The following is a 13,563-nucleotide window of genomic DNA, read 5'->3' as shown; positions in this document are numbered from 1 at the left end:
TTGTTTCCATAGTGAATAATATTTACTTCAACCATGGCACTGTAAATGCTGTTAACAGTTCTTAATTTTCAAATCAACTCATAATAGGAAGCTGGATGATCATTGCAGAGGAGCATGTAAATGTGACTGTCTGTTTTAAACGACATAAAAAATAACCATGTAACTAACAAAAATTAGGTGTTGCTAAGGAGAAAGGGAAATATGTGGCAGAATCTCCTCATCTTTATGGCAGGGAGGGGACAGCTCTTGCCTGCAGATGATGAACAGGGAATAAAGGTCAATTATTTAAGTGGAAACCACCTGATTAACAATTATTAATTGTAGATTCCAGAGGGTAGGGTGTCTTATTTTATATCTTTCTGTAGCATTTGAGATTTTTTTTTTTATATCTATAATTACATAGTAACTGAAAACAAATTCTAAAGTGAAAAAAATCAGGCACCAAGCATACTGAATCTCTAGGTGGGGCAGGCCCTCTTTCTTAGCCTCCAGCTCCCAGTGAGGACTGCCCCAAGCACAGAGGGAGTGACTTCTGAAAAGGAGAGGAGGGGACCAAGACAAAGTTCTGACCCAACAGGAGGTGAAAGGATCTCCATGTCTTCTCCCTGTTGTCAGAGAGATGGTGGGGAAGTCATCAAGGGTCCCAGGGTCCCCGGCCCTCATCATTCCCAATTGTACAGCACCTGGGCCCAGTGTCACACCAGCCTTAAGCCAATACGAAGGCATTTTACTGTGTGTAAAAGCAAGGGGGTGGCAATAACATAAATATCCATCAATTAATTCAAGTTATTTATTTCATTTAGTGGGATACTTATATGGTTGTTGAAAAGTCACTTACAGATACCTAGCACCATTCTAGATATATTGACTCAATCACTGTCAGATAAGTTTCTTTGTTGATTATGTGATTTTTAAATTTTATTTTTTTTGGCAATGCCACAGGCTTGCAGGAATTTAGCTCCCCGTCCAGGGTTCGACCACTGCCCTTGGCCGTGAAAACGCAGAATCCTAACCACTGGACTGCCAGGGAATTTCCTAAGATAGGAAATTAAATTAAATCAATCTTTAAATCGAATTCTTTCTGAACTTAAATGCTTGCTTAGCCTCATCCTCAGGAGTAGTAGCTGTGAATTCATGAGTTCAACAGCCAAGTTAAAATAAACGTATGATTATAATTATACAAAATCCACTGAGGTACCCTCTAACAGTGCTTCCTATACTTCTTTAGAAAACTCTGCATGAAATCACTGGTTATCAAGACAGCCTGTCAAAAGGTCAAAAACCCCTGAAAAAACAAAACACAAAAAATCCCCATGAACAAACAAAAAATAAAACTGCTGGAAATTTCCCAGATTCATGTTATTACTTAGCAGAACTGCAATCAGAATTTTGGTCTTAGACTAATTCATTCACAGAACAATTGTTTGAGGCTCTGCCATCTGTCAGGACTGCTCTGGCCCTGGGGCTAAAATGGTGCCCAAGACAGGCCTGATGCCTGCTCCTAGGTGTCCAATACTGTCATGATCACAGATTCAAAACCAAAATATGAACTACATAAATGCAAGTGGTAAAAACTATTATAATGTTAAGCGGAGGTCATTTTGTTACTTCTGATTAGCTTCGTGTATATTTATGGTTGGGAAGTCTTATAAATATATGACTCACCATGTTCTCCTAGATAAATGTAAAACCAGTCCCCAGTGCCCTGGGAGAAGCCTTACTGGTGGTACAGGACAAACTTCTACCGTTAGTTATTCCCAGGAGCATCTAGAATATAGTAAGAATATAATTTCTACTAGAATATAACAAGTTCCCTACCATTCATCAATGACCAAATTCTGTTCAGTGCCTATAACGTATTACGTCCTTGATCCTCATGCCACCTAATAAAGCCAGCAAACACTGAGAAGAAATGACTGATAGGCACTTTTACAGTTTTACGTGGAACATTTGAAAAAGGCAGGCAATGAGACATGGAGCCTCAGGGTCCATCAACACAGGAATGGATAAAGAAAATGTGATACATACTTACAACAAAATACTATTTAGCCATAACAAGAATGAAATAATGCCATTTGTGGCAACATGGATGGATGTGGAGATTATAATACTAAGTCAGACAGAGAAAGACAAATATATTATCACTTATATGTAGAATCTAACAAATGATACAAATAAACTTATTTACAAAACAAAAACAGACTCACAGATGTGGAGAATGAACTTACGGTTTCCAGGTGGGGAAAGATGGGGGGAAGGCATAGTTAGGGAGTTTGGGATCGACATGTACACACTGCTATATTTAAAATGGATAACCAACAAGGACCTACTGTATAGCACAGGGAACTCTGCTCAATGTTATGTGCTGCCTGGATGGGAGGGGAGTTTAGGGGAGAGTGGGTACATGTATATGTATGGCAGAGCCCCTTTGCTGTCCACCTGGAACTATCAAAACGTTGTTAATCAAGTATACGCCAATATAAGCTAAAAAGTTAAAAAAATAAAAATACAGGCGGTAATTTATCTACAGATACTCTCATGCTCTTGTGAAAGGCTGAATGGAAAAGAGAGTAATTAGACGCTGTAAAAGCAACAACATAAATGTCCCTCGATTCATTTGAACAGCAGTGGAATACTATGTGGTTGTTAAAAAGAAGGAAATAGCTTACAGATATTGTCCTAAGTGAGAAGAGGCAAGGCTTAAAATAGTCTGGTTAGTATGCCCTTCAGGTGGGAAAAAAAGAATACATGTGTGAGATTGTATATGCATTGCCTATCTCTGGAAAGACAGGAAAAACTGGCAATACAGGATGCCTTCAGGGAGGGAACTAGCTGGTGGGGACAGAAATGTGAAGACTTGTCATTGTAGTGAGGAGTCTTAAGAGTACACTCTGGGTTTAATCCAAGCTATACCACTTACCAGCTGTGTGATGCTGGGCAAGTAACTTAAGCTGGAATTATCTAAAATAGTAATGATCATGATACTATCTACCTGATAGGGCTACTATTAAGATACATGAGTTACAAATAAGTAAAGCTTCAGGACCATGCTATAGAAGTGGAAGGGTTTGCTACCATAGTACTTGAGTGCCCTTTGGACTTTGCTGGACTCAGTCAGTCCTGACCAACTCTTTGCAACCCCACGGACTGTAGCCTGCCAGGTTCCTCTTTCCATGGGATTCTCGGGGCAAGAATACTGGAGCGGGTTGCCATGCTCTCCTCTGTAGGATCTTCCCAATCCAGGGATTGAACCCGGGTCTCCTGCACTGCAGGCAGATTCTCAACCATCTGAGCCACCAGAAAGGTTCTCCCTACATAATACACCAGGAACAGCCAGGTAAGGAATGTAGTGAGGACGTGGGGGAGAGTCTCTGCAGCCAAGAAGTGGGGTGGTGTCTACTCTATCACCCCTCTAGCAGCAGTCCTCATGGCCTGGAGAGGGTCATTCCTATTACTGTCCCCTGTGTGACTTCCTGCGAGTGTGGGGCTGTACCACTTTGCCTCTGTCTCATTCACATTAGGCCAGTGGGTCCCTCGAACTGTACTGTGCATAAGACTGACGTGGGAATGTGGATAAAAGCAGGTCTCTGGGCCATCCAGATATGGTGAGAGAGGGGTCCAGGAGTCTGTATTTTAATTTTTATTTATTATCTTTGGCTGCTCTGGGCCTTTATTGTTGCACAGGTCTTCTCTAATTGCAGTGAGCTAAGGCTACTCTTTCGGAGAAGGCAATGGCAACCCACTCCAGCATTCTTGCCTGGAAAATCCCAGGGACAGAGGAGCCTGGTGGGCTGCCATCTATGGGGTCGCACAGAGTCAGACACAACTGAAGCGACTTAGCAGCAGCAGCAGCAGCAGGGCTACTCTTCACTGTGGTACGCAGGCTTCTCAGTGTGGTGCTTTCTCTAGGGGAGCACAGGCTCTAGGCAAATAGGCTTCAATAGCTGTGGAGCTCGGGCTTAGTTGCCCCAAGGAACGTGGGATCTTCCTGGACCAGGGATTGAACCCATGGCCCCTGCCTTGGCAGATGGATTCTTAACCGCTGGACCACCAGGGAAGACCCCTGTATTTTTAAAATATATTTATTTACTTATTTGGCTGTGTCAGGTCTTAGTTGCAGCATGAGGGATCTTTTGTTGAGGTGCATGGATTCTCCAGTTGCAGCATGTGGGTTCGGTAGTTACGGCACATGGGTTTAGTTGCTTTGAGGCATGTGGGATCATAGTTCCCCAAACAGGGATGGAACTGGCGTCCCCTGCATTGCAAGGTGGATTCACAAGCACTGGGCCCCCAGGGAAGTCTGCTGGCCCAAGATTCTGGTGTGGCTGGTAGTGAGACCTACTCTGAAGACAGCTGCAGTGCTCACTTCAGAGGAAGGAAGGAGGAAGAGATTCTGTGACTTGGGTGTTGAAGTCATACAAGTTGATGTCTGCAGCAGTCCCCGCTCAGCAGACATTTGCTCCTTTAATGAGCACATGAGCGAACAAAAAGAAAAAAAAAAAACAAAACTCTCCTGGCCTAGGGATAGGTTGGGAGGGAATGAGTGGGAAGTGGAGATTCAAAAACCAGGGGAACACTGATGAAGGGAAGGGTAGGGGAGAAAAAGCAAATGAGGACATTTGTTCAGAAAGGCCACTTTATTGATGGAGATAAAACTGAAAGGTGTTCTCCACAGCCCTCCCTCACTCGTGTCAGTGGCTTCACTGGGCATGAGACCAGCGTGGGCAGGCCTGTCACCAGCCAGCCCCACGCTGCCCGCTCCACGTCGGGCGGCCACATAAAAACACATCACAGCTCGTGAAGATTCACGGACGCACCTCAGAATCCCTGCACAGTTCCCGTGCATCTTTTTAAAAACATGGTACAAAATACGTTAAGTAGGAAAGGTCAGCTGTGCTGTGACACCTTCAGGACATCCTTTGAGGATTACTGTCCCTCAAACATTACTTCTTATTGCAGTGAAACCTCTAGTAGGTAGATCTGTACAAAAAAAAAAAAAAAATCTAAACAACTTTAAGAAGAGCAGCAACTTAATACTGCTTTAGTTCATTTAAATTTTCTTTCTCAAAAATACATTCCTAAATATACAAACTATACAATCTTGTCATTGTAATGCTGGTTTTTTTTTGTTTTGTTTTGTTTTTTTTAATAATAATAGAACTCAAACTAAAAAATTCTGTTTATCTTCAAATGGACAAGAGTGCTAGGGGACTCATGACTTGGTACCTTCATATAACACCACATAAATAAGTTTAGCCACAGTCTAGGCTCACAGCGTGATCACTGGGACAAAAGAAATACTTTTCTGGTGATTAGACGTCATCTGCAGAGAGGGTCGGGATATTCATCCGAGGCCGCGTGAAAAATGCCATCTTCTCCCTGTAAAAAAGGCCATTCCTTTATGTATTTCTTTCTTTCTTTTTTCCCATCCACACCATGAGGCACGCGGAATCTTAGTTCCCTGACCAGGTATTGAATCCGAGCCCCCTGCAGTGGGAGTGCGGACTCAACCACTGGGCCACCAGGGAAGTCCCAGGCCATCCCTTTAGAGCAGGCTTTTCAACCTCACTTTATAGATATTATGGGCAGGATAATTTCTTCATTGTGGGGCTAATCCTGTGCAGGTAGGGTCTTTAGCAGCATCCCTGGCCTCTACCCACAAAACATCAGAAGCATCTCTGCCAGCCCTCCTCTGGTTCTGACAATCAAAAATGTCCCTAGACATTGCCAAATGCCCTCCCCGGAGGCTCAAGTCACCCCTGGCTGAGAATCTCTGCCTTGGGGGAACATCAGCAGGAACAACCACCCCTAGTTCCGATCAGGGGCCTCTGAAATCTCAAAGGGCCCTTGGCCATTTCCACTGTGGTCTGTTTTAGATTCCCTGCTGGTTAAGAATGAAAAGATGTCCAAGTGTGGTTAGAAAAATGACAGTATATTTTACATCTTTAAATTCCTCCAAGGGATGCATTTTAGCACATACACAAACATGAATACCTTTTCCGAGAGGACAACACAAACCTAAATGCAAAACCCTCTGTGAATGGGGAGGCCCAGGACACGCCTGGGTCCGGGGGTGGCAAGAAGGCATCTCCCTGAGATCCTGGCAGGTGGCAGGCAGTGCTAGGGAGGCCCAGCAAACATTTTCCACTGCCAGGCTGATTTATCCCTTGGCCAATCCTCCGCAGTTACTGGTGATGGGAGCGCTAAGAGGAAAGGAGGAGCAGGTGGCTCACCCATTAAACAAAAGGATCTAACAAATTAGGTCGAGTTGTGCGGAGACCGATAAAGACAGCTGGGGGGAAGCACCGCGGGGCTCACAGATCACAGGGGAAGACTCGGCAGAGGACAAACATCTGCTACAGAGAGCTGGGAGCACAGATAGGGAGCATCGAGACGGAGAGGAGGAGACCGAGGCTGGGAGGGCAGGGTGAGAAGGGAAAGGCCGGCTGGCCAGGCACCCACTTGCTGACCTGAAAGACTGCACCTCTGGGGGCTCCTTACAGCTCTGGCCTCGAAGCCTGTGCACGTCCTTGGCGGCTGACCTCATCATCTTGTCTGTCTGAAGCTCTCCCTTGTGCTCTGCTCGGTCCATCTGGAGGGCAGAATGAGGTAGCAGAGAGTACTTAGGGTCTCTAGAAATGGGTCAGCCACGGAGACCCTTCTAGCATAAATGAGAAGTCTACTGTGGTTAGAAGGTCTGAGGGTCACCAGAGAGCACCATGATGTTTCCTGTTCCTCTTTATTCCAAATGATGATGAGGGGAAGTGATCCCAACATGTGTCAGACAGGATAGGTTTTCAGGGCCAGGGAACTGAATACCTATATGCACGTGTCAGAAGTAAGGCGGCAAGAGCTACCTGGTAAAATGCGTGTCACCTCACTGCTCCTCAGGGCCACTTAGGAAGGTAGGCTTTATAATAATCTATATTACAGATGCGGAAACAAAGCCTCAGGAATGTTAAGAAACTGCTTTAACGACATACAATTAAGAAATCGTAGAAACCCAATTTTGAATCATGCAATTATGGTCAAGGGTTTGAGGAACAATACATCCTTCCCTCCTGATACAAACCTAAGGAAACACTTTAGAGAACAAACCAGAGAGCCCTCAAATATCTATGTTCTACACACTTAAAACCATAGCACGAAGACAGTATTTTGGTTAATGAAGCTATACCATTTAAATGACTCTTTAACAGAATCATCATCAGATAGTCATAGATTTACTATTTAAAAAAAAACAAAACTATTTGAAAGGTCAGGTTTTCTTGGTAGGTGCCTTCTTAAGGCAGGAAACATATATACTTGTTTGCTTATCTCTTTTTGCCTTGGCTACTAGGAAGCTCCAAGATAAATGTAATAGACAGCTACCATTAGAGACATATTTAGTTCCTTCTCTTCCTTAAAACTTTCTCTAATTTTCTATTTTCTCTTAATGCTGTTATTATAACTCTGATGTAATAAACAAGAAAGAAATAAATGCTTGGGGAACTTCTGATTTACTAGAGTCAATTTGAGGCTCCCACAAGTCCAGACCTAAGAAGCCCAGCACCACCTTCCTGCTTTATGTTTTCATCACCTTAACTGAGAGCTGGAATTTTAGCTAATGGCCCTCCCAACAATCCAGTGAGGCACCGTCTGGAAGGTGCTGTTGCGTTGCTTGGCTGTGTGCAGAGAAAACTAGCAAAAGCTTGTCATTTCTGCCATGGACAGCCCTCCTGGCAGGTATGAAAGGAATGAGTCAAAGATGGCCTCTGATGATTATTTCTTCACCCTATGATGTTTATTTCTTCACCACAGTCTGGGAGTCCACTGGTGTCAAAGACAATTTTTTACCCATCCAATTGTTTTAAATGAAGTTCAAATAGCAGTTTGGGTTTTTTTTTTTTTAGCCTTTTAGAGCCTGCCTGTTACCTATACCCCCTAAAACTGCACCCAACATCTGCTAGTCATAGATGTGTTCAACCCCAGGTCTATAAAAGAGTCCAAACTCCTGCTGCTTTGGAGTTCTCCAACCCAAGACTCCTCATGGTGCTCCAAGTGACATCATCTCCATGTCTAGGTCCCCTCTCCAACCCCCTTTTTCCCTGGGAGTTTGCCTGGACTCTTCCCCTCTATGTCAGTCAGTTCAGTTCAGTCGCTCAGTCGTGTCCGACTCTTTGCGACCCCATGAATCACAGCAGGCCAGGCCTCCCTGTCCATCACCAACTCCCGGAGTCCCCTCTAGGTAGTGGAGCCCAAACAGCTGCCTTTGGAGGCTGGGGGTGGGGGTGTCTCATGCAATGTGAGACCTTCCCAAATACACACGTGTGAAAGCAGCAGCCACCCAAATTCAACTCATCGTGTGGTCTGGCCCCTTTGTGGTTGTATCTTTTCTCTTGAGCAATGCTGAGATCTCTCCGACTCACTACGCTAGGGATGAGACGCTAGCAGGCTTGTATCGTCAGGCGTCTTCATCAGGATAAAACCCGGCCAGGACCCACTCCTCTCCCCTTTGGAGAAACGTGCTCTGTGGGACTGGGTAGGCAGGCAGGAGGGCAGGTCAGTGTTCTTATTTACTCTGTGCAAGTGTGTGCCCCAGCGTAGATAAAGTGCCCCCCAATATGCCTGATGAAGGACCAGCTGCTGGAATAAACATGTGAGTAATAAGGGCTTGCGCACAAACACGGGAATGCAGCAAAAGGACCTGGCAGCCAGTAAACAGTGAATCAAGTTTCCTGGGAGAGGGATTGCTGGCTTCCTTTGCTGATGAGCTTGAGGGGCTCTGGGAGCACTCTCAGTGAGTCACAGAACTGCAGGACCCATTCAGGGCCCTCACCGCCCTCCCTTGCAGTGGCCTGCCCTGCGTTCCCACGGTTCGCCACCCACCCGCTTCTCCAGCATCCTCAGCAGCAGGCGGAAGCGCTCGTCCTCCCGCACCCACTGTGGCAGCTCCTTCTCCCCATGGCTCTTGGCTTGTTCCAGCTGCTCCTTGAGCTCCTTCGGCACCGAGATCTCCTGAGTCAGCTGGCTGTGCCAGGTCCTGGTGGCCTGCAGGTCCAACTCGAGGTCCAGCGAGGTGCGTGGCAGGCGTTCAGCGCGCAGGGATTTGACGGATGAAGGCTGCGGGGGTGGGGATGGTTTGGACAGGTTAGTATGGGGCCGGGTCCAGTGACCCTGTGCTCTCCCCTGCTCTGGAGCTCAGCTACCCTCCTTCGTTCATCCGCGGGCTTCCACTCCAAAAGTGAGGCTCGTCCAACCCCTGGGAGCCTGTCTTGATTTTTTCCATGTCTACCCCTCATATTAGTGAGCAGTTTTATGTCCCAGGCATGGTGCTGGGCGCTTTACTTCCGTTACTGAGTTCATTTTCACGACCCTATGAGGTCCTGACTGTTATCGTGTGCACAGATGAGGCTCCCAGAGGTTAAATCACACACGTTATAAGCAGTGAAGCTGAGATTCCACTGCAGGCAGCTGGCTCCGGATCCCATCCACTCACTCCCTACACGCAGTTGCTTCCCTTACTCCCACTGGCTTCCATCTACTGCCTGAGCTCTGCCTCTCTCTGCATTGACATATCCAGACAAGTTTCTGAGACTGGACATGGGCCAGAGCAAAGGAAATAGCAACCCACTCCAGTATTCTTGCCTGGAGAATCCCATGGACAGAGGAGCCTGGAGGGCTACAGTCCACAGGGTCCCGAAGAGTAGGACATGACTAATGATAGTACAGGGGCAGCAGAGCTAAGCAAAAGCAGCTTCATGTGAGACCTGGAGTCACCAAGATCACTCAGCTGGATCTCCCGACCTTGCTCATGTATAAGCACAGACTAGACAATGGTCACCCTAGAAAAGCACAGAACCACTCCATTGAGTGGTTTCCTGTTCCTAAAAGCATACTGGCCAGCCTGAAGTGAGGACAGGTCTCATAGTTAATGTCTTATGTATTAATACCATTTTAAAAATCACTTTATTGGGCATTGTATTGGTTTTCTGTTACTGCATAACAAATTACACAAACTAGCAGCTGAACGTAATGCAAACTCATTATCCCACATTTTCACTGGGTAGGAGTTTAGACACAGGTTGGCTGAATCCTCTGCTCAGGGTCTCATGAGGCTGAAATCTAGGTTTTGACTGACTGTATCCCCATCCGGGGGTTTGACAAGGGGATGATTTGCAGCCCGGCTCCCTCAGGTCCTGGGTAGGGTTCATTTCCTTGCATTTTCTCACTCAGCTGCTGACCAGGAACTGCTCACAGCTACTAGAGGTCCTCTCAGACCCTTGCCAGGTGGCCCTGTCCACAACACGCATTGCTCAGGCAGCTAGTGGAGGCAGGTCTGCAGTGTGCACGGGTCCTGGCCCAGCCTCTGGACACCCCTGTGCCTCAGGACATAGAAAGGACCTGAAGGGAACATGGGCTCAGACCAGCTATCAAGGGCCCCCTTTGCAAGGCATCCCTTTGGCTGAGGGGAAGAGGAGATGAAGAAGCAGGAACTTCTGTGAGGCTTGTCTTACGGCAGGGGGTGGGGGGAGTGGGATGTGTGGTTGTAAGTATAGGAAGTAAAGAGTAGGAGCTCCTGGGTGTCATTTCTCCAGGAGTGGATCATGGAACACCTGGTCCAGAATTCTGAGGAGCCTATAAAAATGCTGCTTCCAGGGCCACACCCCAGCTGCCTGGATGAGGCGGTCTGGGAGTGCGGCCTTGGAATCTGCATTATCAACAGGCTCCCAAGGTGACTCGGTGTTCCAGGGACTGGAGTGCCAGCCAGCCACAGAAGACGGGGTGGGGCAGGGGATGCCCCTGTCACTTGCGGCCATGCCCACATTCTCCTGCATTCAGTACCCTCTCCTTTCTGGGAGGGAGCCTCTTCTGCACTGCCTTCTTTCTCCTGCTGTCTCTGGTTCTTTCTGGAGACTTGTGCAGGGAGGGTATGGCCACACACAGGACCACTCCCGAGGCTGGTGGTCAGCAGCAGGCCTGCCGGAGATGCTACGGGGCTGCCCCTACACGGGGCTGTCAGCATGCTCTCCTTTCTCTGCGTTTTTGCTTTGCTCTCTCCACTCCTCTTTCTGACATTCTGGCTCCTGGGTTTTTTCTAGTTCTGGAAGTTCACCAGAACTGTTGTCAAGTCTGCGCTGAAAGCCCACAGTGGGGAGGGCCCCCTGCCCCTCCTGCAACCCTGACTAGTGAAAAGTCCCTAGCAGGAGTAGGGCCTTGACCTAAGGCCTCTTGCCAACCCCCATGCAGCCACGTTCTCCGTAAGGAAAGGCCAGGTTGCTCTGCGGGGACAGCTTGGGGCCTCTTCCCTGGGAGTTTCCAGCTGGACTGAGTCCCATTCGCACCTCCTTGCTTCCAGGTCAGCTCTTGGTGGGGAGGCGTGGGGGGGCAGGGGCACCTGGCCTCTCTTCCCGCAAGGAGGCTGTTGCAAGGGACCTTCAACTGCTCGGTCAGTTGGACAACACAGGGAGCAGAGACCTGCAGGAGGCAGGCTCCCATTGGTAGCTGTGACATCTTGGGTTGATTGGTTCTTCGTGACTCTGATTTCTACACAAGTATGCCCACTCCTGATCTAACATACTGGTCACAAAAACTATGCTACGTTTACCCCTTGGCACTTTCCCCAGTGCCTACCCAGGCCTTACAGTTCACCAACTTCCATTTGCAAATACCACCATGCTTTCAAGTGCTTTCTTCCAACCAGTGGCTGAGGAGAAACGGTCAGGCATCAGGGGATGTGCGTGAGGGACACAGGGCTTGGGGAAACAAAGGCACCGTCTTACCCGCTTCATCCGGACGCTGCGTCGCTCCAAGGAATTTCGAACAAAAGGTGGCTTCTTGGACAGGGTGGAGCTGTCGCTATCACTTCGGTTCAGCTGCAGAGAGAAGAGGCGTGGGACACTCATGAAGGTCCGAGTGTGTGCAAAAGGCACACTGGGGCCAGGAGGGTGGTGGGGTCCCCAGCCCCGTCCTTCCTTTCCGTGTTCCCCATGGGGACTGCATGCAGGAGGCAGGTTTCATTCGACCTTCCTTTTCTCTCTGGGTGAGCATTCACTGAGTGGGTCCTCAACAATGTGTGGCCCTGTGTGCCAACCACAAGACCTCATTCATCCTTCCAACAGCCCCATGGGAGAGGACATCGCCACTTTACTAATGAGAAGACGGCGGGTGAGGGGCTACCCGATTTGCTCAAGGTTGGAGCTGGTGCAGCCTGGCGGGATGGACACCAGCCACAGATGACTCCAGGACACACTGCCCCCTGGCCTCCTATGCTAAGGCCTGTTTGCACCAACTCTTTCCTGTCGCCCACAGAGCCCACCTTCAGGGCTCGAATGGAGCCCATATTGAGACTGATATGGAGATGGAGCAGACAGGTTCTGTGAGGGCTGTGCTGGTCACAGCTCTCTCCTCATCAGAACCCATTCAATCCCGCAGTTATCTGGACTCTCCCTGGAGGGCTAACATTCCTCATCTGTGGCCAGAGATCAGGGCTACGGTCAAACGGATGCTTTTTTACTGACAGTTTGTGTCCCCAGCGGGAGGACGGGAGAGGGAGGGGAGATGGTGGTCTCTCTCTGGAGTCATATTTCCAGGTCAGTGGGATTGTCACAGGCTGATGCTCCAGAGTCTATTTATTCTGGCAGCTGTCAGCTCACTGAGGTGGGTCTCCTCTGAGAAGCTGTCCACACTGTCATGTTTGTGGTTATTAGTAATTACCAGTAATAATGATATTACTAGTCCTGCTACATTGATGAAATAGCTACTGCACTGGGCAGAGTGTCAACCAGAATGAGAAACAGATAACAGTAACAACAAAGCCACACTGGGACTTCCTGGCGGTCCAGTGGCTAAGGCTCTGCGCTACCAACACAGAGGGCCGGGGTTCAATCCTGGGTCAGGGAACTAGATCCCACGTGCTGCAACTGAGAGTTCACTTGCCACAAGTGAAGGTCCCGCATGCCCCAGCCTGGTGCGGCCAAATAAACACAAACAAGACAGCAGCCATACGGACGGAGCCCCTCTTATGTGCCACGGGCTTTACCGACAGTTTCATTTAATCCTCAAACTATCTTAACTGAGGGGACTGAGGTTGGGAGAGATTACCACATTTTTATAAACCATGTAGCTGGTAAGCATCAGAACAAGAGTTCAAGGTCCCATCCAAGGCCACGTCCTCTTTCAGTTCAGTTCAGTCACTCAGTCGTGTCTGACTCTTTGCAACCCCATGAATCGCAGCATGCCAGGCCTCCCTGTCCATCACCAACTCCCAGAGTTCACTCAGACTCACATCCATCGAGTCAGTGATGCCATCCAGCCATCTCATCCTCTGTCGCCCCTTCTCCTCTTGCCCCCAATCCCTCCCAGCATCAGAGTCTTTTCCAATGAGTCAACTCTTCGCATGAGGTGGCCAAAGTCCTGGAGTTTCAGCTTTAGCATCATTCCTTCCAAAGAAATCCCAGGGCTGATCTCCTTCAGAATGGACTGGTTGGATCTCCTTGCAGTCCAAGGGACTCTCAACAGTCTTCTCCAACACCACAGTTCAAAAGCATCAATTCTTCGGCGCTCAGCTTTCTTCACAGTCCA

General features: G+C 48.1%; 1 protein-coding gene across 1 annotated transcript in view; it reads right to left on the bottom strand.

The window, feature by feature from the left end:
- Positions 1–4,618: 4,618 nt before the first annotated feature.
- WWC1 (WW and C2 domain containing 1) overlaps positions 4,619–13,563 on the bottom strand; it is a 158,932-nt gene continuing 149,987 nt past the window's right edge. The window contains exons 21-24 of the mRNA XM_010863353.1: positions 11,763–11,855; positions 8,869–9,102; positions 6,471–6,592; positions 4,619–5,379 (exon numbers count right to left, since the gene is read on the bottom strand). Of these exons, the coding sequence (XP_010861655.1) occupies positions 5,313–5,379; positions 6,471–6,592; positions 8,869–9,102; positions 11,763–11,855 (516 nt within the window). The 3' untranslated portion in view covers positions 4,619–5,312. The remainder of the gene's footprint in view (positions 5,380–6,470; positions 6,593–8,868; positions 9,103–11,762; positions 11,856–13,563) is intronic.

Source organism: Bison bison, unplaced genomic scaffold (assembly GCF_000754665.1).
Source record: "Bison bison bison isolate TAMUID 2011002044 unplaced genomic scaffold, Bison_UMD1.0 scf7180017864490, whole genome shotgun sequence".
Lineage (NCBI taxonomy): Eukaryota > Metazoa > Chordata > Mammalia > Artiodactyla > Bovidae > Bison > Bison bison.
The sequence above is the reverse complement of the archived record's forward strand: the minus strand, read 5'-3'. Positions and strand labels throughout refer to the sequence as shown.